Below are 27,396 nucleotides of genomic sequence, written 5' to 3' on the forward strand. Positions count from 1 at the left end.
CCCCAGTGATGTGGATAATTAAGCAAGAAATGGCTCAATTCAGTAGAAGCATTTGCTGAATTCCATTTACATACTAAACATTAAAAAGAACTCAGTAACAAAATGAAACATGGGAACACAGTCCACACTGTAAGGATTCATAGTAACACTGGTTAAATTATACAATACTATCATTGTAGTATTATCCTGCAGAGGAAAGACATGCTACTTCCAAAATAACTATTTCTATCAAACTAAAGGGGAAAAAAAAATCATAGAATAGTATAAGTCAACTAAAAGATACCTAATATTCTATATTTCCATGGAAAATCAAGTAAATGCCAATAAGTATATATTAACACTTGTAGGCAAAATTATTTCTTTTTTTTGAAGTTACTAGCAATCACTGATTTAAAACAAGTTTAGGAGTTCCCATTGTGGCGCAGCAGGAATAAATCTAAGAACCATGAGGTTGCAGGTTTGATTTCCGGCCTTGCTCAGTGGGTTAAGGATCTGCTGTTGCTGTGAGCTGTGGTGTAGGTTGCAGACGTGGCTTGGATCTAGCGTTGCTGTGGCTCTGGCGTAGGCTGGCGGCTATAGCTCCAATTCAACCCCTAGCCTGGGAACCTCCATATGCTGTGAGTGCAGTCCTAAAAAAAAAAGGACAAAAGACAAAAAACAAAAAATAAAAAATAAAACAAGTTTAGATAAGTAGATAAGAAGTCTCATAAAATCAAACTACAAGCAACAGATGCTAAAGATATTTTATACAAAGACTTTTCTTCTTTTGGAAAGTAGAAATTAAACTTCACAAAGGTCAGTATATGTATCATAAATTTAGAAGCTTAGAGAGTTCTTGTTAAATTAGTGATATCACACTGAATTGGGCATTATTAACTTCAACACCCTTTTTTACATGTAGAATTAGAGCTTGATTTATAACTCTTAGAAACCTTCCTAATATGTTACAGTGAAATAAATATGAAGTAACTGTAATAACTTTTACCTCTTTCTGTTGCAGCTGATTTCGATAACTCATAGACTGCTGCTTTATTTGAAGCTCTGATGCTTCATGCTTCTCTTCCAGATCAGTACACAGTTTTTTGAGTCTCTCATTCTAGAAGCAAGAAAAAGTGTTTTCAACAAAAAGATTATAAAACATGTTAGTAACAGTTATGTGCATGGCATTATGAAAAACATACTGCTTCTTTAGACATAAAGAGGTAATACAGTAGGTCTCAGAATTCTGGCCTTTAAAACACACTTTCAACTAAAGTTACAAGTGCAATAAACATTTTTATAAAGATTATGAATAATTCTGAACCAAAGTGGGTTTTTTTGTGGTGGTTTTGGGGATTTTTTTTTTTTTTTTTTTTTGCTTTTTAGGGCCACACCTGCAGCATTTGGAAGTTCCCAGGCTAGGGCTCGAATTGGAGCTACAGCTGCCGGCCTACACCACAGCCCCAGCAATGCCAGATCAGAGCCACATCTGTGACCTATACCACAGCTCATGGCAATGCCAGATCCTCAACCCACTGAGTTAGGCTAGGCATCGAACCCATGTCCTCATGGATACTAGTTGGATTTGTCACTGCTGAGCCACAATGGGAACTCCAATTTTGAGCCAAAGTTTAAAAAAATCTTAGTTTGATTTTCTGCTAAGAAAAAGTCACTGATCAGTGTTGCCCCATGTTTGTATGCCCAGTGCCTAGAATACGTAGGCAATAAATGTATGGTAAAGGATGACCTAGATTACATGTCTGAGCTTATGTTTTCTCCCCAAACAGTGTAAGTTTTTTTAAAAAAAGCTTTTTTTTTTTTTTTTTTTTTTTGGCCGCACTGGCACATGGAAGTTCCTGAGCCAGGGACTGAATCCATGCAACAGCAACAACACAAGCCACGGCAGTGACGAGGCCAGATCCTTAACCCACTGCACCACAACTCCCAAGAAATCTGTTTTTAAAAGATTTATGGCTAAAGTATATATGAGGCCTAAGTCTCACATTACTTGTCTGACTGAACCCCAGGCTCCTGAGTAAGACACCTCTGAAAAACCCACTTTGAAAACCACTACTAGAATTCAGTTTGAAAAACTAGTTAGAAGTACATAAAATATTCTAAGCATAATTCAATAAATCTAGACATCAATCTTTAAGATACTGGAAAATATGAAAAAATTACTTAAATTTTATGTACCTAAATATTAAATTATCTTAACTTGATATCATTGACATTTGAACAAGGATATAAGGGAGCAAAAGAAATGGATATTAAAACCTTCTGCCAAAAGTAACATACAAGTTATTACAGATAATAATCTACTAAGAATTCTACTAATACATCTACAAACACAATTCAACAACAACTGAGAGTAAGGAGGCAGATGGTGAGAAAGAAAGCTCCTCGGAAGTTCCTGTAGTGGTTCAGTGGTACCTAACATGATTGGTATCCATGAAAATGTGGGTTCGACCCCTGGCCCCTCTCAGTGGGTTAAGGATCCCACGTTGCCATGAGCTGTGGTATAGGTCACAGACTCAGCTCAGATCCTCTGTTGCTGTGGCTGTGGTGTAGGCTGTAAGCTGTAGCTCTAATTCAACCCCTAGCCTGGGAACCTCCATATGCCATGGGTGTGCCCCTAAAAAGCAAAAAAAAAAAAAAAAAAAAAAAGAGAGAGAGAAAAAAGAAACAGGACCAATGGTCACACAACTAATTACCTTCTAATCTACTGGTTGTTTCTGCATGATTTTCTTTGAGCTATTAACATGAAAACACCGTACATAACTGAAGAAACAGAATAAAGTCAAACCTTATCATTAAATCCACTCTAGGCTTTTTCACATTAAAATATCTAAGGCCATGTGTTTAACTCTGGTCAATAATTACAACTAGAAAGCTTTCAATCTGGCCAATATCTAAATGGTTCTTTCTCATCTCCCCTTCGCCATACAGAGTCAGAATGCTTGACATAGCATATGCAGGACAGATTCTCTTCATGCGGCTGACCCAAAACACATCAGGAGTTGTCCATGGCCATATTTTCTATTACATGAAACATGAAACAAAAGAGGTTGGTCTGAAAGGAAAAAAGAATAAACACAAAAGAACAGAGAGAAGTAACAATGAGAGAGACAGATTCCTGATGCCGTCCAATTGTGGCTGAAGTCCCTTCCTAAAGACGGGCTAGGGGTTTCCACTGTGGCGCAGAGGTTAACGAAACCGACTAGGAACCATGAGGTTGTGGGTTTGATCCCTGGCCTTGCTCAGTGGGTTAAGGATCCGGCATTGCCGTGAGCTGTGGTGTAGGTTGCAGACGTGGCTCAGATCCCGCATTGCGGTGACTCTGGCGTAGGCCGTCAGCTACAGCTCCAATTGGAACGCTTAGCCTGGGAACCTCCATATGCCGCAGGAGCAGCCCTAGAAAAAGGCAAAAAGACAAAAAATAAAAATAAATAAAAATAAAAATTAAAAAAAAGACTGGCTAAAATTTCTGCCCTTGGAATCCATGAGGTACTCACATCCTTAAATTATCCTGTTGTACTTAACCCTTCCTATATCATCAAGTTCTGCTGGAAGCGATTTTAGTTTGTGAGTTTCTTTTTTGAGAAGTCCTAAGAATTGATATTTGTAACATTTATTCTTCTTACTGGTCTTCCAACAAAGAGAAAATATACTTTTTCAGAAGTTCCTGCTGTGGCTCAGTGGTAACGAACCAACTAGTATTCATGAGGATGAAGGTTCAATCCCTGGCCTTGCTCAGTGGGTTAAGGATCTGGCATTGCTGTGAGCTGTGGTGTAGGTCACAGAAACGGCTCAGATCCCGCATTGCTGTGGCTGTGGTGTAAGCCAGCAGCTGTAGCTCTGATTAGATCCCTAGCCTGGGAACCTCCATGTGCCACAGGTGCAGCCCTAAAAAGAAAAAGAGAAGAAAATACACTTTTTAAAAATACATATATTAAAACTCATTCCATCTTGCAATTACCATAAGGGTACACTGGACCTTTCTATAAATCTAAGAATAATCATGAGGTTACAATGATCTTGTTTTTTCTGTATCTTGAAACAGTTTGCTATTTTATCATCCTAAGAATTATCATTATTTATCAATTATTTACAACTATGTTAAAAAAAAATTGGGAGTTCCCGTCATGGCTCAGCAGTAACAAATCTGACTACTATCTATGAGGATGCAGGTTCGATCTCTGGCCTCTCTCAGTGGGTTAAGGATTTGGCATTGCCATGAGCTGTGGTGTAGGCTGCAGACGTGGCTCAGATCCTGCACTGCTGTGGCTGTGGTGTAGGCCAGCAGCTACAGCTCCAATTCAACCCCTGGCCTGGGAACTTCCATTTGCCGCAGATGTGGCCCTCGAAAGCAAAAAAATAAATACTTAAATAAAAACAAACAAATAAAAAAGACTTAATAAGAATGGAAGCTGATGGAGTCACTTAGAAGGATGATGCAACAGTGAAATAACCAGTTTCCCAACTGCATTACCCTTAGCACTGCATCATCGTCTAAAAAGGAAAAAGCATTCTGGGGACACTATCTTGTTTTCTTATTTTTGAGTGGTTTTTTTTTTTTTTTTTTCCACTTCCACTGAACACAGTTGAAAATGCTGAATTTTCACTTTTCAACAAGAAGAAAACTGACAGGAAAATGTTTCACAATTAGCAGACAACTCAAGAAGATAAATGCAAAGAGATTTGCAGCACTCTAGAGGCTCATGGTTCTGGTGAAAATGAGTGAAGAAGCAAAATCCCAGACAAGTCTTTGAATAACAATATCCCAGATGAATTTCTCAAACTCAAGGACTGATGAATAGACAATTTCCAAGAACAAACAGGAAATATGGTGTTCTCATGAAGTTAGTCATTCAATAAGAAAAGACTCTAGCTCACAATACTTTGCGACAAGAACCTGAATCATCCATTCCACTTTGCTAAATGGACACGTAGCAGTATTCGTGAATTGTTTATGATATTTGTACACCAACATTTACTTGATACCGTTGCTACATGGAAAAATGCTGAACACAGCTGTATGTATAGGCGACCAGAAGGAAACAGACGACATAAAAATGGTCGCAGATTTGATCCCTAGCCTCGATCAGTGGGTTAAGGACACTGTGTTACTGTGGCTGTCATGTAGGCCGGCAGCTGCAGCTCTGATTTGACCCCTAGCCTGGGAAGTTCCATATGCCACGGGTTCGGCCCTAAAAAGACAATAAAAAAAAAAAAGAAAGAAAAGAAAGAAAGAAATATATGTAATAAAAACTTGAATTTGCTACATATAAGGTCTTATTAAAATTTCTAGTAGTTTTTCACTATCATTTTATTACTACTTTTATAAATTATTTATTAAATGATTTAACATAAAAAATTAAGAGTCCACCAGATCCAGATGGTATAGGTAAAGACTATTTTTCTTGGTACAGATAGTTAAATAAGCTTCGGTTGGTTGCTATTACTTCAAACTGAAGAAACCTAATTCAATTTCAAATATTAACACCTGCAAAAAAAAATCAAATTTCCTCTAGAAAACATACTGCCCTCTGCCTACACAAACTTTCTAAATGGAATTCTTCTACTATCATTTCCTAGTGTTTCAATCCTATGTTCACCTTGTCTTACTGCACAGTCACATAAGGCATTACCTTTATGAAGGGCTTATGTGCTGATATAAGCCAAGAACCATGTACAGCCAAAATCACTTTAGAAAATACAGCCCTAGTTCCCATAGTCCCTAGAGAAATCCTTGAGAAAGCACTTATTAGTATGGGCCCACCCAGAAAAGTTAAATGGCAGAGATATCTGTAGAGCATTAATTGAGGTAAATTTGCCAGTATACAATCGGGAAGGGAAAAAGTCAGTCTGTTTTCCTCTAGTATTTGAGTAGCTCACAGTATTCTGAATAAGCATAAACAAGGAAGCTGGCTTTCATCTGGGGATGCGTTATACCAAAAATAAGTATTTTTGAACACTAAATCATGCCACAGTCCAAGGATAATACTATAAGAGAGACTGGACTTGAAATCAACAGAACAGATTTCTATTCACCTTCCCAAGCTCAACACAGAAGAGTCATTCCCCATTTCAATGGGACAGATTAACCCCACTGACTTTTTTCCCTCCCAAATGTATACTGGCAAATTTACCTCAATTAATGCCACTATAGATATCTCTGCCATTTAATTTTTCTGGGTGGGCCCATATTAATAAGTGCTTTCTCAAGGATTTCTCTAGGGATTATGGGAACAATTTCCTACCTCAGCCTTACAAAGACACTCAAGTTCATCTGCCACTATTGCACCTACTAATTCAGTAATTACACCTAAGATCTCTCAGATGCTACCAAGTTGCCATCTTCTATTGAGGCAGAATATTGCAGTAGTCCCCTCGGGAGGTCCCTCTACTTTCAAGTTCCACAATCTCACCTTGATGTAGTACTCTAGACCAGAGATCAATAATGCTTGTTGTCAGAAAAAAAAAAATTTTTTTTTCTGTCTTTTGCCTTTTTAGGGCTGCTCCTGCGGCATATGGAGGTTCCCAGGCTAGGGGTCGAATCAGAGCGGTAGCCACTGGCCTACACCACAGCCACAGCATTGAAGGATCCGAGCCGCATCTGCAACCTACACCACAGCTCAGCAACGCCAGATCCTCAACCCACTGAGCAAGGCCAGGGACCGAACCCGCAACCTCATGGCTCCTAGTTGTTTTTGTTAACCACTGTGCCACAACAGGAACTCCAGAAAATATTTTCTGATATTTAAATTTCACTTTCTCTTTTTCCGGGCTTAGCAAGAGAAAACATGCTCACCACAAACCTCTCAGAATACTGTTAGCTGCAATACTATTAAGTGTTTCCTTGGGTTTAAGGACATATGTCTTTAGTACTTTACAACAGATCCCACTTTAAAACTTTTCATTTTCTTTATGGCTTTCCTTTGAAACCTTTCCAACTTTTCCTCATCTCTACTAAGCACAATGTCCAGAGCTAGTCGCCAAAAGGCATTGACAAATAATGAAAAAAAATGGTAAAATTAACTTCCTATTTCTACATTCTTAACTTCTTTGTATAAAAATATCATACTTCTTTAATGTCAGAGGAATAAAAAGCTCTACATTAAACACGATTGCATTCTTCACATTATACTTAAATAAATGCACTACTGTAATTTTGCACACTATTAAACATAGCAAATCCTTAATAATGATAAATTGTTGCCACTATTATTTCTATACTTGGTAGTTTTCCTTCTTCCAGCATTCAGAACAGAGGTAGGAATATTCATTAACAAGGTGCAGTAACATGTAAATATATTCTTCATCAAAGAAAGAGAAAAGGGCTTAAAAAAAAACTAAGGTAAAAGGAAAGAAAGAAAAAGTGGTAAGTAGTGCATTAAAAAGAGCGGACTTTCATGGCTTCGAAAAAGAAAAATCTAAATCTTAAGTATCCTTACCTCTGATCTTAAGATTGCATGAATGGCTTCAACTTCCTTTCTCCTAGCATTAGGTAATTCTGCTACGAAAAAAACAGCATAGACTGAATATATGGTCAGCACCATGTGAAGTAATAGGCAGGCATTTTAAGGAAAATATATTTCACTGAGCTTTGAACAGAACGGTGTGCTGATCTGAGACAAATTCAGAAGACGAACATCGCTTGGTCGTTATCACAACCTTCTATTCCCACAAATGTTCTTTATTGTCATATAAGTCATTTTATGGCCCCTCTTCTATACCCTAGGACACCTACCTTTTGCCCTTGCAAGTGTTCATTAAAACTGTTAGGGACAACTAATCTGTTGGTTTAATATAATTTTTGATGAAACTTACGCAACTTGGGTTTAAGGACATATGTCCAACTTATTCTTAGGCAATTAGGGTTTAAGGCCTTACTTCTGCTCTCAAAACTATGAAAAAATTAATGACTTATAAACAAAGAATAAGACTGCAACAATAGGGAGTTCCCATTGTGGTTCAGCGGGTTACAAACCCAAACAGTAATCACAAGGATGCAGGTTCAATCCCTGGCCTCACTCAGTGGGTTAAGAATATGGTGTTACTGTGAGCTGTGGTGTCGGTCACAAATGCAACTCAGATTCTGTGTGGCTGTGGCTGTGCTGCAGGCTAGCAGCTACAGCTCCAATTCCACCCCTAGCCTGGGAACCTCCATATGCTGCAGAGTACAGTCCTAAAAAGCATTTTTAAAAAAAAGTAACACATACAGAAGTTATTTAAAATGGGAATGAGTTGTCTGATTGTGTACATTTTCATCACATAGTATTTTTTTTATTACTCACAGATCTTTAATACTATAAAAATAACCTCTGAATTATAGTTTAAACCACAAGAAAATATAAGTGGTATCCAATACTTAATAGTGACAAGCCCACGCTTCTTGTTTTGAAAATCACCAGGTGGGGTTGCTTGTGTGGTTGTTTAAACATCTTGGGTGAAACTCTGACAAGACTAATTGCTACTCAGAAGAGAACAAATTATAGTCTAATCGCTTTAGGATGGTCTTTGCTAAAAACACCAATTGTTTCAAAGAGGGATTCAAGAAAACCTCCCCCTTTTATCCCTCCCCCAAATGCTGGCCTTTAAGAATAAGGGGAAAACGTTATGCAGACCAAAAGCTTTCCCCAGTTTATTAATGCCTACTGCTTGCTAGGCACAGTGGGAGGCATTTCACACTCATGACTTCATTTAATCCTCTCAACCTCTATTAGCAGGTTAAGAAAACTCTGCTTTTTAAAGGTTAAGTATTTAATAATATCCCAAAGATCCCACAATTTGTAACACATATAAGCAGAGTTTCAATCCATGTCTAATTTAAAAGGCCAAGCTCCTAAATCAGTATGGTGTTTGGTAGAACAGCAACTTTCTGATATTGTAAATACAGATGACTTTCAAGTTGTATCAACAGTGCTATTTTGGAATGGTTATCTTGCTCACTGCTGGCACAGAGTAGATGCTCAATAAATGCCTGCTGAATGAATAAATGAACTGTACTCTGACCTATTTTTTTTTTTTTTTTTAGGGCCACATCTGCAGCATATGTAAGCTCCCAGGCTAGCGGTCGAAGCACAGCCACAGAGACTGCAGGATCTGAGCCATGTCTGCAACCTACACCCACAGCTCACAGCAGCGCCAGATCCGTAACCCACTGAGGGAGGCCAGGGATTGAACCCACGTTCTCATGGATCCTAGTTGGGTTCATTAACCCAAAGAGCCATGAAGGGACCTCCTGACCTATTTTTAAATTATCTACGAAAAATCAATAAATTAAGTATTAAACAAGTTTTATTTTAACCCAAAGGGAAAACAATAAAGCAATAAGCCACGCTGCAGATTTTTAACCACTCAGCAAAATTTTTACTGAGCATCTACAACGTACCAAGGAAGATGCCATATACTGGTAATAAAAAGATAAGTAAACTAGAGCTGTCACAGAGACAGAGACCCACAAAACTCTATTAGACACAATCAACTCAACTTGCCATGGAGTGAGAATGGTTTCACCACGTACCTGACTTATGAGCAGGGTCGTAAAGTCAAAGGAGGGTAGAGGAGGAGGTAGAAGAGAAAGGGTTTTCCATGCAAAGGCTTGGAGTTGTGTAAGTACCTCGCAAGGTTCCCTGCGCAGAAGCTCTGGGTGCAGGCGTGCTTGTAGATGGGAATGTGCATATGTGTATGTGCAGGGAGTGGCTACTCGGAGAGACGGGGCAGGAACAAGAGGTAGGACTGGATGAGGTAGGTTGAACTCAGATAGGACAGGTTTCTGGTCTCCCAAAATTAAGTTTGGATTTTATCCTGTAGGTAACAGAGTCAAAAGACGTTAAAGCACATTTGTTTTTAGAAAAGGAACCAGCAACACAGTAGAAAATGGAGTGGAGTATAGAGAAACACAGCACAGGACATGAAGAAAAACAGCGCGTGGGCGAGGTAACAGGGATCTACACTGTGGAATAGGGACTAATAAAGGAAAGGATAAATGTAAGAAAGAATTCTGGCACAGGATGAACAAGATCTGGGGACCTACTGGAAGTGGGAGAAAAAAAAGAAAGGGGCAAAAACAGAGTGACAAAGATTTCTAAGTCTCGGAGAGCGGGTAGATGGTGAAACCATTACAAGTTGAGAATACAGGAGCACATTTGGCTGGAAGAACAAAACGAATTCTACCTCAAGCCTGCAAGACAGCCAAGTTGGAGGGAGGTGCATATTTTCTGGCCTAGGGTCTAAGGAATAGTTAACTGCTTTCCCCTGTCGAGGATACAAGGAGACTAGTCATTTCCATGTTATCCAGCTCCTCTCTGCTTCCAACTGCCCTCAAGGTCCCTTTCGTGACCACAGAAGAATCACTTTAACTCCCATCTCCAAGCTGTACCCCCTAATATACCTCCTACCCCAGAGATACCCCCAAGCAGTTAAATGGATTTCAGCAGCTCCCCAATCTTCCTCCCTGCTAAAGAGACCCCACAGAAATTTTAAGTATACATACTATATTTTTAAATCAAAATCTTTCTCTATTTCAACCAAACACAAAAACTCAATTAAATCAGTATTTTAAAAAATCAAAACAAAATGCTAATTTATTTATAACAAACAAAACTGCTCTCATCCAAAAGACCACCACTCCATTATCTCTCTGGAGGCAGACTGAAATTAAAGAAGTCTTTTGATCTAAATACTACTTGCTGAAAGAAATATCAAAAAATCAAAATAATAATTAACTTAATCATTGATTACTATGTAACTCTGGGTCACTAGCCATTAGTAAAGCAAAATGAGGACTTTAAAAATGAGTGAAGGTTGGTAAGGGTACCCAAAGAAGAAGGCTACCTTCCTTGTTTTACTGTAGATTGGGGGGGGGGGGCAATTAGGCACAAATGTACATGTTCAGCTGAAACGCTTTAATGTGTCACCAGAATAAGCAAAAACATAAAACAGGAAAAAAACATAACCATGTTTAACAACATACTTAAGTGAGAAAAAAGTTACTAAATGTTTTAGTTACTTGAATTGCTACAAAAATCCAAGAAAACCCCTCAAAAGAGACTATGTGTCCTACACAACTAATTTTTTTAAACTGTGTCAGTATAAAGGAAAGGGATCAAAATCAGTTCCGCCCCCAAGTTAAGGGCAAAGTAGGCGGTGGGCGTGGATGAACCAAACAAAAATAAACTTGTCTCTACGAAGGAGCAGTTTCACTCCGTCCTGAGCTATCCAGAGGAGAAAAACCAGAACTCTTTCACCTCCGGCCCCAGCGGTCATCAGAGAAAATCGCTTAAAGAGGCAAAAGGAAGAATGTAAAGAAAAAGGGCGGAATGATACTCCTCTGGACCTGTCCGCGCCTCATGATGGATGGACTTGGGGACCAAACGGACGCTCCCAGGGTCCTAGTAAACCCCTCCTCCCATCGCCCCAGCTGTTACCTTCCACTTCCTCCGTGCCCTCCATCAGCATATCCTTCGTAAAGTTTGAAATTTGGCCAGTGAGGGAAGCCAGGCTGCCCCCGACTTGACCCAGGGACTGGCCCAGGCCGGAGCCGAGGCCCCCAAGCCAGGACGACATCGCTGCGGGTTATTAGAGAACGACCTGGTCCGCTCCGGAAAAAAGCGTCCAGCCTCGTCGGACGATCCCGTCAAATGTCCTCGAACCACACTGCCTCCGCGGGACTGGTGCGAATCCCAACACTCAGGATTCGATAACACAATGAGGGGTTCCTAGGCAACGCCGGCTTCGGGGGCTCCCACCAACCGCCCGGCTCGGACCAGAAACGCAAAGGCCTGGCCCGAGACTTTATCAGGGGCCCGCCTCCAGTGACACGGCCACTCCCGCGGGGCCTCCGCTCATTCCCACGACTTCCCACCGTCAGGGTTAGGCCACTTCTTCCTCTGCTTTAGTGACTTTCCCCAGTTCGGTGGGCAACTCCTGCCAACTCGACGCCGGCCGCCATAACACCGACTACGGACGCGGCCACGGATCATAGAGAGGCGCCACGGTGGCGTAGAAAGGCCCAGCGAAGCCGACGGACGTGTCCTTGGCGCAAGGGAGCATGGGATTGAGGAGGACCGAGGGTGGCCGCCGGAGCGGCTCCCGCCGGCCCAGGGCAAGGTCAGCTTCCACGTTGTCCGCCCGCTTTTTGGCCGCGTGGACTGGTGACCCGAATCCGCGGCGACGCGGCGCTCTCGGCCGGCCGCAGCTGCGTTTCAGGCAGAGCCACCCCCTCGGTGGCTGTTCCGCGAGGCCAGCGTAGCCGGGCAACCCGTGGACTCACCGTGTTAGTGAAACCTGAGCGTTTTAATTCTGACTGCACCCGCGCAGGCAGAGGTGCGAGGGGACTTGGCGGGGACCCCCCCACCCCGGAAAGGAAGTGGGTTTTACTTAACTTGCCCACGTGATTGTACCGATTGTGAGAGACCCTGTCAAGGGCCGCCCCGTGCCCGGCACGATGGTAGGAATTCAGGATACACAGAAAGGATGGGATCGAAAATTCAAGTGTCCAGACAGGAAACACATTGATATTGGTCACCTTCAGAGTGGAGAATTTCGCTGCTGGCTTTCCAGCTCACAGTTGAAGCTCTGCCTTCTTTAATATATGAAGAGCTTTATTCATTAGACCTATTTAACCTATTAAGTTAAAAACACAGACTACCCTTTTCCAAAATAATTCCGTAGGGGACAGCAAGGCCATTTAATATTGAAAGAACGCTGTTCTCATGTAAACTCTCCTAAAGTGTTGGTGGCACTAGCCCTGCAAGGCTCCATCCCCCCCCCCCACATTCCTCAGTTACACAGGTTGGTGCACACAGCAGCCTACTGACCCTGCTTGCTTTTTCCCTAAAGGAAAAAAAGATCATGTGACTCACAGGCATTTGCCGCAGTGGTACGTGGACGCACACTACCTGGCCAGAGAGACTGCCACATATTAGACTTTGAAAAGAATAGAATAGGTCTGCAGGTCTTTTAAGCATAGCACTAAATATACTGGCATCTTTGGCTTTGATTTTATGCACAGCAGAGGCCTGGTACAGATTTCATCATTTGCGAATGGATCATAGGGAAATGTATTTGAAATGTGACTGCACCAAGCAATAGTTGCCCTCCCTGAAATCTGAATCAGCTGCAGCTAATACGAATTTCATCATCACTTAATGAGTGGCAAAACCAGCCCAGCAATATCAAACATGTAACATATCCCACAGAGCCCATAAGTCTGAATGACTCCACATGGTGGGTCTTGCTGCCCAGCTGAAATTCTGATTTTTGTAACCTCAACAGACAGAAGGTTAAAAAAATAAACAAACAAACAAACAAACAAAAACTAACCAAAAAATGGTATCAACTGCAAACTAGTTTCAATTCCTCAAGAGGCAGCAGCATCAATATTCTCTAGGGAAAACAGTTCCGTTTTCTAAAGAAACCATCCAGGTGTGTTTATCTATGCAAACGTAAAGCAAAACCCCAGTTTTATGTTTTGTTTGTTTTTTGTTTTTAGGACCACATCGGTGGCAGCATATGGAGGTTCCCAAGCTAGGGGTCCTACACTACAGCCACAGCTACAAAGGATCTGAGCCTCATCTGAGACCTACACCACAGCTCACGGCTACGCCAGATCCTTAACCCACTGAGTGAAGCTAGGGATCGAACCCACAAACTCATGGTTCCTAGTCCGATTCGTTGCTGCTGCGCCACAATGGGAACTCCCCAAACCCCATTTTTAAAAGTAGAACTTAAAATAGTAGTCTGATCTTTCCCTCTCAATTTCTAAATATTATGCTTATAATTGTCATTTTCTCTGTTACAGAAAATTAAAGATTTATCCTCTTGTACAACACATCCCTCCACTTCCCTTCCTTCTGAGCTCCCACTTAGGCTAGTGCTATCATAATTATTGGTAAAATCATTAATTAATTTTACCGGATATGACCATGGAAGTGTTTTTCATTGCTGAGCCACATGGTGGCTTTCTGTTCTTCCTGAAGTTAACAAATGCCATCTTTTAGATCTGCACAAATTTCTGTAATTACAAAATCACTAATCCTTCTAAAACTTGCCAACAGAATTGTAAAACATGCTCCTAATTCTGATTTGAAGAAGGCATCAAGAATTCTGGAGTTCCTGTCATGGTGCAGCAGAAACAAATCCGACTAGGAATCATGAGGTTGCGGGTTCGATCCCTGACCTCTATCAGTGGGTTAAGGATCCGGCGTTGACGTGAGCTGTGGTGTGGATCACAGACACAGCTTGGATCCCGAGTTGCTGTGGCTCTGGCGTAGGCCCGCAGCTACAGCTCCGATTCGACCCCTAGCCTGGGAACCTCCATATGCTGCAGGCACGGCTCTAAAAAAGACAAAAGACAAAAAAAAAAAAAAAAATTCCATTATTTGTTCAGATTTAGTCCTTTCTATCCAGAGTCTGGTGTTGCCTTGCTCCTCTCTCCTCTGACCTATTCTTTGACTCTTGTTTTTCTTTCTGGAATCTTGTAGACTCTTCGCTTTATCTGAAATTCAGTGATACTCTGAAATTAATAATGATGTGCCTTGGGGTGGGTTTGTTGTTGTTTCATTCATGATGCTGGGCACTCAGCAAACTTTCAAAAACCGTATCTTTTAAAAACTTTGTGAAAGTTATTTAAAATATTTTTTTATTGATAAACGTCTCCTCTCCAGGGAATCAGCTGTTTTTGTTTTTTGTTTTTTAATGGCCGCACCCGTGGCATATGGAAGTTCCAGCCAGGGATGGAATCTGAGCAGCTACAGCAATGCTGGATCTTTTAACCTAGGGCTCCAGGCTGGGGATGAAACTTGTGCCTCCGCAGTGACCAGACCCACTGAAGTTGGATTCTTTTTTTTTTTTTTTTGAACAGCTGCACCTGTGGCATATGGAAGTTTTGAGGGGGTTGAATTGGAGCCACAGCCACAGCAACACCGGATCTGAGTGCATCTGTGACCTGTACCGCAGCTCACCGCAACACCAGAACCTTAACCCACTGAGTGAGGCCAGGGATCCAACCTGCATCTTCAGGAAAAACATGTAGGGTTTGTAACCTACTGAGCCACAACGGGCAGGAACTCCTGCAGTCAGATTCTTAACCCACTGCACCACAGCAGAAACTCTGTGGGAATTGGCTGTTTTTCAGAGACCTTTTTTTTTTTTTTCTTTTTGCCTTTTCTAGGGCCGCTCCTGCAGCATATGGAGGTTCCCAGGCTAGGAGTCGAATCGGAGCTATAGCCACCGGCCAACGCCAGAGCCACAGCAACTCGGGATCCCAGCCGCATCTGCAACCTACACCGCAGCTCACGGTAACGCCAGATCCTTAACACACTGAGCAAGGCCAGGGACCGAACCCGCAGCCTCATGGTTCCTAGTCGGATTCGTTAACTACTGAGCCACGACGGGAACTCCCACTCAGTAGTGTTTTAAAGCAGAACTCACCTGCCCAGGGTGGGACATCTCTAAAATCTGACTATACTGCCTCTGGACCTGCCACAGGATTGAGGTTTCATTTACAGTTATACTCTAACTTGGCCTCCTTTTCTTATCCTTCTTTCCCACTTTCCTACACCTCTTCCATTTCTTCTTGGGAGCACATTTTAAGAAATAGTTTTCACTTATCTCAAGGGCTGCCTCTGGGGCCCAGCTAGGACTCATGACCACCAAGAATGAAAACAACCCTGGAGTTAGGAGTGGCTGTGTGATGCAGTTCTGGCCTTGTAATGTAAGTGGAAATGGTGTGTGCAGCTTCAAGGAGGTAACTTAAGGGCACATAGCCTTTTCCCACCCTCCTTCTGTTTTCTGATTGCGGGATGCAGATGTAATTGTGGGCATCACAGCAGCTGTCTTAGACCCATGAATTGACATTAACAATGGAAGCCATGTAGAGAAAGCAGATTCCTGACACAGTGTGATGCCTTAAGAGCCCTGATTTGACAATTTCTACATTTCCTTGAAGATGAGAGTGAAAAAAAGAGAAACTTATAGCATGTAAAGTCACTGTTAAATAAGGTTTTTCTATGGCAGCCAAATCTAGTGCAATAAACTCCTCTCTTGCGCTGGGCCATCTGTACTTGTGAGCCTTTACTTTCATTTCGGTGGGATCATGGAAGAAAGTAAATACAGTGATCCTTCCTCTGTTTTCTAATTGTGACAAAATATAAATAAAACTTACTTTTTTTGGTCTTTTTAGAGCCTCGCCTGTGGCATATGGAGGTTCCCCGGCTAGGGGTCTAATCAGAGCTGTAGGTGCTAGCCTACACCAGAGCCATAGCACAGCCAGATCCGAGCCGTGCCTGCGACTTACACCACAGCTCACAGCAATGCCATATCCTTAACCTACTGAGTGAGGCCAGGGATCAAACCCGCAATCTCATGGTTCCTGGTCAGATTCTTTAACCACTGCGCCAAGACATGAACTCCCAAATTTACTATTTTAAGTATGTACTTCAGTGGCATTAAGTATATTCACATTGTTGTGTAACCATCACCACTATCCATCTCCAGAATTTTTCCATCTTCCTAAATGGAAACTCTGTACCCAGGGAGTTTCTGTCGTGGCTTAGCAGAAATGAATCTGACTAGTATCCATGAGGACGAAGGTTCAATCCCTGGCCTTGCTCAGTGGGTTAAGGATCCAGCGTTGCTGTGAGCTGTGGTGTAGGTCGTAGACACGGCTCAGATCCTGAGTTGCTGTGGCTGTGGCATAGGCTGGCAGCTGTAGCTCTGATTTAACCCCCAGCCTGCGAACCTCCATATGCTAAGGGTGTGGCCCTAAGAAGACAAAAAACAAAAACCCTCTTTATTCCCTGCTCTATCTCGCCCCTGGCAACCACCACTCTATTTCCTGCCTCTGTGGACAGGACTAGGCTAAGTATATAAATGGAGTCATGCAGTGATCCTCTGTACTTAACTAGAAGGCCCTGGAAGACATTTTTTGATGACTGTTCAAAGAAGCTAAATCTGCTTTGGGCCTGAGAAGCTTTTCAGTGTTGGAGGCAGAGGTGCCCCTGTGTACAATAGGAACACAGCTTTTGGAGAAAGTGTATCTGATTTGGAGAAGACATGAAAGCAGTGGAGACGGTGTAGAATCTGCTCCCTCCTGTCCTCTGGTGCTGGGTTTGAGCCACTTTAGGGGGGTGGCTGCCAGAGCCCAACTGATTTATTTACCAAGAGATTTGGCAGGACTCTGGGCACAAGCAGAGATGCTTGGGGACTCTGTGACAACGTATGGCTCGGGGCTGAGGCAAGGGCCATTCCACTCACCTTCGCTTAGAACCTACGACCTGTCTGGCACTCCCAGGATTAGACATCATTGAGCTTGGTACTTTTCTAACAGGTTATATTGCTGGTTTACAAACAAGCTCTAATATCTCCTTTATTAATTCCAATAACTTTTCTTTTTCTTAAGTCTGCACCTGTGGCACATGGAGATTCCTAGGCTAGGGGTCAAATTGGAGCTGCAGCTGCTGGCCTACACCACGGCCACAGCAATGCTGGATTTGAGCCGCCACAGCGTTCGGCAAAGGTGGATTATCAGGGATCAAACCCACATCCTCAAAAGGGTAATCAATGTCAGGGCCTTAACCTACTGAGTCACAATGGGAACTCCCGGTTCCAGTAACTTTTCAGTTAATTTCCTCGTATTTGCAAGGCATACAACCATACCAGCAAATATTTTGGCATCATCCTTTCCAATAGTCACACATTGTTCTTCCCTATAACATGTTGACGACAGTAAGGAGGCTCACGTAAGGGTAACGAGTGGCAGGCTCAGCAGCTTTCCCAGAGCTGAAACAGTGAGGCCAACGGCCTAGGGAACAGGTAAGATGATGTGGCACCTGCTCACACATGATGTGATGGCCTGGACTAGAAGGGGAGAAAGGCAAAAGGGAGCTACTCAGATTTCAATGACTACAGCTGACGGTGTGGGTTGACAAGCAAAATACAATGCTGAGTTTTCAAAACTTAGTAGTCATTTCTGATAGTGATGAAAACGACCGCATAAACACAACAGGAAGGAAACCAAAAAGCACCAGTGGGAAGTGGAAGCCTTGCTTAAAATCGTGATCTGAGATAGATAGATTAAGCAATACCTTTAGTGTGCTGTTTTTTTTGTTTGTTTGTTTGTTTTTAAAGAAGTTTTGAAGTAGTCTAAAGAGCAGAGGATATTCTAGAAAGGGAAGCCAGATTGTTTGGTGTAATAAAATATAAATACAATCCAAACTCATCTTTAGGAAACTGGACATGAAAAGACTTTGCCTACATCCCAATGCCAGTTCATTACCCGCTGGCCTTTCCAGGCTTCTCTGTGCCTCAGAGACAGCAGCCACCCCCACCTCCGAGCCCTTGTGGTCACTGCAGTGGCGCCACACCTTTGCATGGCTGCCCCGTCATTTTTCAGGTGTCTGAAGGTCACCTCTGCACAGGCCTCCCTCCAACCGAGTCTGAAGCTGCCCTCCCTCCCAGGGACGGACACGCTATCACGTCATCCTGTTTTGTCTTCCTATTTCACAGCACAGGCATAGCTCTTAACACGCTATGAAGCCATGTTCAGTAATTTAAGAGTTTCCTCTGCCTAAAGGCCCATCCGAATGCAAGCAGAGGCAGAGTATCTTATCCACGGGTCTGCTCCAAGAACCCAGAACCATGCCAGGCACATGGTAAGGGCACACATCTTGTGGAATGAGGGAATGAATGATATGGGAATTGTTTCTCTCTAGAAGCTTCTGTGAGACAAAGGGGGGTTGGGGCTCCTGACCCAGGGAGAACTGGAACAACCTTGAGAGAAGAAGGTCCAGCAAGGGGTGAGAGTCCAGTTGAAAGAGAGTCCTCATGGCGGGGGGATGGCCAATGACTTTAGGGACAGGAAGAGCAAAAGGGCAAAGGCAAAGGGGTAATGCCTGGGGGCGGGAAAGCAACTGGATTCTTTGAAGACCTATAAGGAGGCCCGCTGGGACCACAGTGTGTAAAGGGGAGACGTCCAGGGTACAGGCTGAAGAGGTCAGCGGCACCCTACTTACCTACAAAATAAAAGATGAGCGTCGGTGATACAGACACAAAATGGTTAAAAGGAACCTAAAACACACGATCTTCAAGAGGACAGCCTGAAATTTCCCTAACTTTTACAAAAGTAAAAGGTTTTAGCTGACAAGTAAACTGGGCCTTCATATCAACTTTTTTTCATACAGTCCACAGGTGATATTGATGAGATCAGAGTTATTTGGTGGCATCCAAATTCAATGGATTGGTCCTTCTGAGGACTAAGCTATGAAGTTATGCTAAAAAGATGCATGTAATCAGTTTGAACTTCTTGTTTCAAAACTTGTGCCCGATCCTAATTAAAGCTAAAGCAGATATGCAACCCTCATTATAAAACCTGAGGATTCTGGAGTTCCCGTTGTGGCACAGTGGTTAACGAATCCGACTAGGAACCATGAGGTTGCGGGTTCGGTCCCTGCCCTTGCTCAGTGGGTTAAGGATCCGGCATTGCCGTGAGCTGTGGGGTAGGTTGCAGACGTGGCTCAGATCCCGTGTTGCTGTGGCTCTGGCGTAGGCCGGTGGCTACAGCTCCGATTGGACCCCTAGCCTAGGAACCTCCATATGCCGCGGGAGCAGCCCAAGAAATAGCTAAAATAGACCAAAAAAATAAAAAAATAAAAATAAATAAAACCTGAGGATTCTATAACCCTCAATCAGTTGAGGTGGATTCCAGCAGTTATAGTGAGTCTGGTACCCAGAGCTAGATAAAATGAGGAAAAACACCACTCTTAAAAATTGTTGAGTTCCCGCTGTGGTTCAGCACATTAAGAACCCGACATCGTGTCCATGGGGATGTGGGTTTGAGCCCTGGCCTCACTCAGTGGGTTAAGGATCCGGACTTACTGCAAGCTGCAGTGTTAAGTCACAGATACAGCTTGGATCCCACATTGCTCAGATTCAACTCCTAGCCTGGGAAATTCATATGCAGCAGGTGTGGCCATAAAAGAAAAAAAAAAAGTTGTTACTAATGTACTTTGGTTTTCAGGGTTAAAAAACAATTGAGTTCTTGTGGTGCAACAGGATGGCAGGCATCTCTGGAGCACTGGGACGTAGGTTCGATCCCCAGTCTGGCACAGTGGGTTAAAGAATCTGGTGTTGCTGCAGCAGGGTAGGTGGCAACTTCAACTCAGATCCCTGATCCCTGGCCACTCCGTATGCCATGGGGTGGCCAAAACACACACACACACACACGAGTGCGCACATACAAAAAACAAAAAAAACCCAAAGCATAAAAAAAAACCCTAAAACAATTCAGCCAATGTTTAAACACCAGAGTTCAAATAAAAATACTGAATTTTTAGCCTCTTAGAAAAGATCAGAGGACCCAGTAATAATGGGCCTTCCGGCAGCAGTTAGTTGGAATAGAGTCTCAGTGGGCTCCCCCTGGCCAGCTTCATTCATCACAGTGCATAAAATAGTGCTTCTCAAATTCACTCTGCATGTGAATCCCCGGGGATCTTATTAAAAAGTACAGGTTCTGATTCAATAGGTGGGAGTGCAGCCTCAAAGTGCATTTCTGGAAAGCTGTCAGGGGTGCAGATGCTCCAACCATACTTGGAATAGCAAGGCTATGAATTAATAAACACACACACAGAAATAAAAAAAGCAAACATGATCTTTATTTAATAATCTTTGATATTTAAAATACGACTCATCAAACATCCACATTAACAACAGTATCCTCAGTGTTCAACAGTGCTTTGGAAGCCCAGCTTTTCTAGGGACAAGAGAGGAAGGCCTGTGTGTGTATTAACAGCAAAACAACGCAGAGGAGCACACACAGAAGGGCTGCAGAGTTGGGTCCTGAGCAAACGGCACTGCCACAGTGCACTTGTGTCATGGCCAAAAGAATGCTTTTTGTATCAGGTGTTTCTTTGTACTTGAATTACAGAGTTTATTTATACAGAACAGTAATTTTTAAAAAGTTATTCCTGGAGTTCCCGTCATGGCGCAGTGGTTAACGAATCCGACTAGGAACCATGAGGTTGCGGGTTCGGTCCCTGCCCTTGCTCAGTGGGTTAACGATCCGGCGTTGCCGTGAGCTGTGGTGTAGGTTGCAGACGCGGCTCGGATCCCGCGTTGCTGTGGCTCTGGTGTAGGCCGGTGGCTACAGCTCCGATTCAACCCCTAGCCTGGGAACCTCCATATGCCGCGGGAGCGGCCCAAGAAATAGCAACAAAAACAACAACAACAACAACAACAACAACAACAAAAAGACAAAAGACAAAAAAAAAAAAAAAAAAAGTTATTCCTAGTAGTCCAGTGTTGTAGAAATTAGATGATCACATTCAAATGTATGTCTTCCTCTTAAAAAAAAATTGGGGGAACATTCACCCTTAAACCATGTAGAAGACAACTGAAGTGCTCTCTAAATAAACCAGGCTTTTCCACACATATTTCATTAATGCTTCCCACTCTCTGTCTATGAACCCATAGTCTTAAAATATTTATTGATATACTATTATTAATTAAACACACCAAATGTTATGAATTTCAGAGTGGTTATAGCATTAATTCTCAAACTGCCAGGCCATTTTGGAAAAAAATTAAAAATTAGCAGAGGTTTTCTTCAAATTAAAAAAAAAAAAAATTCAAGAATTATCCAACCGTATCAGTAATCTTCTCATTCATGACAACAAAATGGAACAAAAATATTTTTTTATGTTTAAGACTTTAAAAAACAATACAAGTCAGTTCATTTCTTTAGCCAAAGATGTTGGCATTATAAAGGGACCAGAAATGAAGCAAAGGTTTTATCCTGAAAATATGAAAAATCATTTACAGTGCTCAAATGCTTAGTTAATCCAATTTGATTTTCTTACTTAAGATCACATCTGTGACATCTCCACACTTGCTAGGATCCAAATACAACAATTTACTTTGAAAGTCATGGTCTTAGGCCTCTCCAACTGCAGACAAAGTTTTTAATAGGAAGTCATCAGTGTTAACTATGGCATCCTCTGAAGAATTTACAACATCAAAATTTATTTTCAAACTAAACTATTCCAACTATAATCAATATATTTTGTTTATGCATTGAGAATCAATCTTTTCTAAACTTGCACAGGCCCAATGGGCCAATTTTAAGACATTTAGTAAATCCTGGCACTAGCATGATACTATTTAATAAAATAGTATCAAACATGCAGACATAAAAAATGTGAGTTAGGCTCTTACTGGCATAAAATTTACCTGATTCCACTTAATAGTAAATGAAACTATGTAGACTATGGGTAGTTTTGCCTCTAGTGATCCTCAACTAGTTTTGAGCTTTTTTCCCCATTAACTTTGGCATGAATAAAGTCTTAATTAAGAAAAAGTTTTAAAGAAAAAAAAAAAAGCACCTCTTTATATAATCTTTGAATTGTAAACTATTTGGCCAATATCTTAGAGCTGAAATAGTTTACCTGTAGCAACCTTTCCCAACAATTTATGATACTGAAATATTCATATGCTAATTCCTGTAAAAATGCATACTGATGGTTTAGATCAGATGTTAATTTAAAACATAAATAACTACTTATTAAATCCATGACATCTATAAATGCGGAGGTGTTATTTCCAAAGCTTGTCGAAACTTTACTTATAACACCAGCATGGCCACCGTACGTATTTTACCCTGGCTATACAAATTATACATTAGAAAAATGATACAAACAGTTTAAATATTAAACATTAAGGTGTTCCCAATTGGTAAAAAAGAATGGAAATCTTTATATAAAGTTCTTAGCAGGACAGTTTTTGTGAATTTCATTGCCCCTGACTTGCAGGTGGTTTAAAGTAAACAGCACTTCCTGACCTGTGGACTACAGCTTTGTGTAACCTTTAAATTTTCTTACTCTGCTTATGAGCATTGGTGCATCTTTTCATAGTGGCCAATCAGTTAAGAAACGGAACCTCAATGTTCAATTAAATTTAAGCCAATCCATGCTGAACGGCAGTTCACTAATGATTTTGGTTGTGGTCATTTTAGGGCCGCACCTGTGGCATATGGAGGTTCTCAGCCAAGGGGTCAAACCGGGGCTGTGGCCGCTGGCCTACACCACAGCCACAGCCACACCAGATCGGAGCCACGTCTGTGACCTATACCACAGCTCATGGCAGTGCCGGATCCTTAACCCACTGAGCAAGGCCGGGGATTAAACCTGCTTCCTCATGGATACTAGTCAGATTCGTTTTCACTGAGCCATGACGGGAACTCCCCCACTAATGATACAATCATTTCACAACTAAATAAACACATTCAAATACATCCAGTGTGTGCTCAACTCTGCTTCAAAAAAAATTCCTAACAAAGGTCAACATGCCATATTTCCTTAAGTGCTTTAAGAAGGTGTGTGTAATATAACAACTTTATAAACTCTTAAGGTTAAAACTTCTAAATGCATATTCATTTTTTTATTTTAGGGAGCTCATCGATTCAAATGCAGGAAAAGTTTAACATAATTTTTCAGTAAGAAATGGTAAAGGCCGAATGTCCAATATGACTGTTTCACTAGGGTTAAATCATAGAAATGTTCGATCTTAAAATATTTTGGTTTGTAAATCTTAGAGAGTAGTACCAAACTCCAACATCCCTTTCAGGTCTAAGGTTTTATAATCCTTCTGAAACATTTTCAATTGTCAAAAGAAAACTTCAGATTTTAAAATAAAACCATCTAATTTTTTGCCAGGGGAACTTCAGAAAACTAACTTGGCACAAAATAATGACTAAAAAAAACTTCTCTATCCAAGAAAAAACTATTTTATAATCATAAATAAAAGGCATTTCCTCCTCTCTTTTCAGCTAGCAATTAATCCTACATCAAAAAATTTTCCCTGATAAAATGTGGGTAGCCACACACCAGAGTCTGGCGATCCACCACGATTTGAATGTTCTAAGTTGTCAGCTGAATTTTCCTCTTAAATTTTAGCTTATGAACAAGTCAACATTCAGAAGGGCTTCAAAAGTGGATGGAGAATGCAGGAAGGGAAATGGATGACGGAATCTAAAAGGGCCATTTCAGAGAGACATGGTTGACTTTCACCAAAATCCTCCCACTGCACTGACCCAGGAAGAATCTCTCTGCGTCTCCCAATTAAAGAATTGCTATCAAAACTAAAGACTTTCTTATTTACAAACTCACTGAGTACTGTGGCTTCTGTAATTCTAAGCTATTTAAATACGACGGACGTGTCAAATCGCAGTAGAAACTGAGTTTTGTTGGTAGATTACGTTCATGTTCTAGATCATCAGCTCTGGCAAAGCTATACCTACTGAAAGATGTACAGCAGAAGCAGACATCTACATTCTAAGACCCAAATGTAAACAGAACAGACAGCTCCAGTCACAGGAGAAAAAAAACAAATGAAACTGTTACTAAAACTGAAGGCCAAATTTCATCATACATTCATGGTGGGCACTGCATGTTTTTTGAACAGAAGGAACCTGGCTTTGCATGCTATGCTTGTCCTATTTCCCTCAAGTGTGGAAGTAAAGGAAATAACAAGGTGTGGGAAAGAGCGTTAAAACAAACCTGTCAAGTTCTGACATAACTGAGAAGACACTCACAAAGCATCTGGGAAAGGATGTTGCTCACACATGAACAAAATTCTCATTTATTCTCAAATACTTGTGCAGGGCTGATTTCAGAGTGTAGGAATGCACCAAAAACATGAAGTAAGGATCCCATCATAGAGGGCTTAAAAAGCAAAACCAGGAAGACTGCCATCTTTCAAGAGTTGTAGAAAGCAATGAAAACCCAGTAGCAGAGAAATTGTGATCAGAGGAAATAACATGAAAAAAACACCCAAGTGCGTGATACATGGTCAAAGGGAGAATGGCTTATCCTTCTGGAACCATTACTATTATCAATACAGTAAAGAGACACCATCCTAAAGAGGTTAATGTGGTTAATGAGAAATAAGAGCAACTCTAAGATGATGCAAGGGAGCCAAATTCCCTGTGCAGAAGGGAGGAAAAGAAAACAAAATGCATGGGAAAAGTTCTGTGGCAAGAGCTAGTTATAATTAGTTGGTCTGCAAAAAGATCCAAGAAAAATGCCCTAATTTTAGACATGTTAGATATTGCACACTCAAAAAAGAAAAAGGAACATTTAGAAAACTATTTTAAGTTTAGCTGCTGAACGCCTCTTTGGCTAGTGTTTGGACGATCATTACTTAGTCCTGACAACGAATGCATTTTTCCATCATCTCATCTTATTGTTTGCAAACCACCTAAATCTTATTTCCTCTGTTGAAAATTGTTCTTTGACACATTATCAAAATGGACCCTATGCTGTAATCACACAGGATAATGTTGGAAAGTATGAGTATCTAAATGATTTGTGAAAGGTATTATTTTTTCCCTTCTGTTTTGAAATTATTTCTAACAGTTTCTAAAGACATGGTCACAGCTGCCTGAAGCATATCTTCTTCACTCATGGCATCACCTGTTGGGGGAAGAAAAAACAAAACAAAACAGTTATTTCTTAGAAATTTTTGGAAAATTTTCAAAATCATCAAAAGGTAAGCTCTTAGAAAATGTCTATTTGACTACTAGAGTTTCCTCTGTTGACTCTGAAAATTCATGTGCTGTAAAATCCACTCTTTTAGGGAGTTCCCGTCGTGGCGCAGTTGTTAACGAATCCGACTAGGAACCATGAGGTTGCGGGTTCGATCCCTGCCCTTGCTCAGCGGGTTAACGATCCGGCGTTGCCGTGAGCTGTGGTGTAGGTTGCAGACGCGGCTCAGATCCTGCATTGCTGTGGCTCTGGCTTAGGCTGGCAGCTACAGCTCCGATTAGACCCCTAGCCTGGGAACCTCTATATGCCATGGGAGCGGCCCAAGAAATGGCAAAAAAAAAGACAAAAAAAAAAAAAATCCACTCTTTTATAGTTCTAGACGTCTTGAAAAATCTTAGAGTGGTATAACCACCATCACCACCCAGATAGAGGAATGTTCCACTGACCGAAAAAATTCCCTCGCACTGCCCTTTTGTAGTCAATGCCCAAGCCCTAGGTCAAGGTAACCACTGACATGTTTTCTGCCCTACCGTTTTGCCTCTTCCTGCAAGTCAACATAAATGAAATCATGCAGTACATAAGTAGCTTCTGAGTATGGAGTCTTTCACTTAGCATGATCCACTGGTTCTGTTTGCTAAGGGAAAGAAAATTTAACATTGGGCCTATTAATTTGTTACTTAAAAGTCTGTCCTGAGAAATAATTATTTATCCACAGGAAGGTGCAAAAGTAGTTCAGAGAGGTCCTGTGTACACTGTGGCTAAATTTCACCCAGTAATTAAACCAGATATAACTACAGCTCAAATCCAAACCTGAGTACTGACACTGGCACAACGTTTTGCATAGTTCTATGGTATCTGTCATGTGAGTAGGTTCATGTAATCACCGCCACCACAATCAAGACAGAGAACTGTCATGGTACCACCAAGATCTCCTTCCTGGCATCCTTTTTTATTCACATCCACTTTTCTTTCCCGCACACATTCCCTAACTGCAGGCAACCACTAATCTGGGTAACTTCTACTGTTCAGTCTTCAAGTTCATTGCTTCTTTCCTCTGTCGTTCCATTCATATGTTGGGTCTGTCCAATGAGTTTCAAAATTTCAGGTATTTTTCAGTTCCAAAATTTCCATTTGGTTCTTCTTCATATCTTCTATTTTCTTCCTAAGGCTGTTTTTTTTCATTTGTTTCAAGCAAGTTTGTCATTGCTCATTATAACACTTATATGATGGCTGCTATCTTAAAATCCTTGTCAGATAATTTGATCATCAATGTCATTTTGATAATGGTGTCTATTGTTTTTCTTTTCCTATTCAAGCTGAAATTATCCAGGATCTTGATATGACAACCGATGCTCCAGTGAATCCTGGACATTTGGAGTGTCATGTTACAAGGCTGTGAATCTTATTTAAAACTCCTCTTTCAGTAGGTCTCACCTGACACAAGCACTGGCAGAGAAAAAGGAGTGCTGTCCTGCTGCTGCCAAATAGGGGAGAGTGTGTGTGACCATCACTGCTGAACCCATGGGGGAGTTGTGACTTTCCACTGTCCTCCACTGAAACCTCCCTGACTGGAGTAGAAATGCCTCATTTCTGCTTCTCACTGACACTGTGGGGGTGGCCTCATGACCGCCTCAAATCAGTGACAGTCCTGACTCTCCACTGGACCTCGTTTGACTCTACCCAGGTGAGAAGCCAGAGGGATGCCTCCTTATTCCTGGGTGGACGTCCAGGCTCCCTAGGACCACTGACGCCACAGGAAAGAGGGACTCAGTGTCTCATGGAGGGAATGAAAATCCCAACTCCCCACCTGGCCTTTTATGACACCACTTTGGCCGGGAGAAGGGGGAGATGTGCTTTGTCACCACCAGGTGGG

General features: G+C 41.7%; 2 protein-coding genes across 8 annotated transcripts in view; both read right to left on the reverse strand.

The window, feature by feature from the left end:
- Positions 1-11,980, reverse strand: part of TRIP11 (thyroid hormone receptor interactor 11) — a 74,447-nt gene extending 62,467 nt beyond the window's left edge. The window contains exons 1-3 of one of the 2 annotated variants that reach the window (XM_021099622.2): positions 11,415-11,980; positions 7,437-7,495; positions 986-1,096 (exon numbers count right to left, since the gene is read on the reverse strand). In XM_021099622.2, the coding sequence (XP_020955281.1) occupies positions 986-1,096; positions 7,437-7,495; positions 11,415-11,553 (309 nt within the window). In that variant the 5' untranslated portion in view covers positions 11,554-11,980. Of the gene's footprint in view, positions 1-985; positions 1,097-7,436; positions 7,499-11,414 lie in introns of both variants that reach the window. The other variant, XM_021099621.2, reaches the window with a different exon arrangement.
- Positions 11,981-20,617: 8,637 nt separating this feature from the next.
- The window catches only part of ATXN3 (ataxin 3), a 36,989-nt gene continuing 30,210 nt past the window's right edge, over positions 20,618-27,396 (reverse strand). For 2 of the 6 annotated variants that reach the window (XR_014808838.1, XR_014808837.1), the window contains exons 11-12: positions 23,123-25,451; positions 20,618-21,062 (exon numbers count right to left, since the gene is read on the reverse strand). Coding sequence is in view for 2 of the 6 variants with exons in the window: in XM_013989211.3 (XP_013844665.1) it covers positions 25,357-25,451 (95 nt within the window). In the remaining 4 variants the exon portion in view is untranslated. Of the gene's footprint in view, positions 25,764-27,396 lie in introns of all 6 variants that reach the window. The other 4 variants (XR_014808836.1, XM_013989211.3, XR_014808839.1 and 1 more) reach the window with 4 other exon arrangements.

The sequence above is a fragment of the Sus scrofa genome, chromosome 7 (genome assembly GCF_054392235.1).
Source record: "Sus scrofa isolate SSC_HxYL_T2T_F1_AM1 chromosome 7, Sscrofa_HxYL_maternal_Yorkshire_Landrace_v2.0, whole genome shotgun sequence".
NCBI classification, from domain to species: Eukaryota; Metazoa; Chordata; class Mammalia; order Artiodactyla; family Suidae; genus Sus; species Sus scrofa.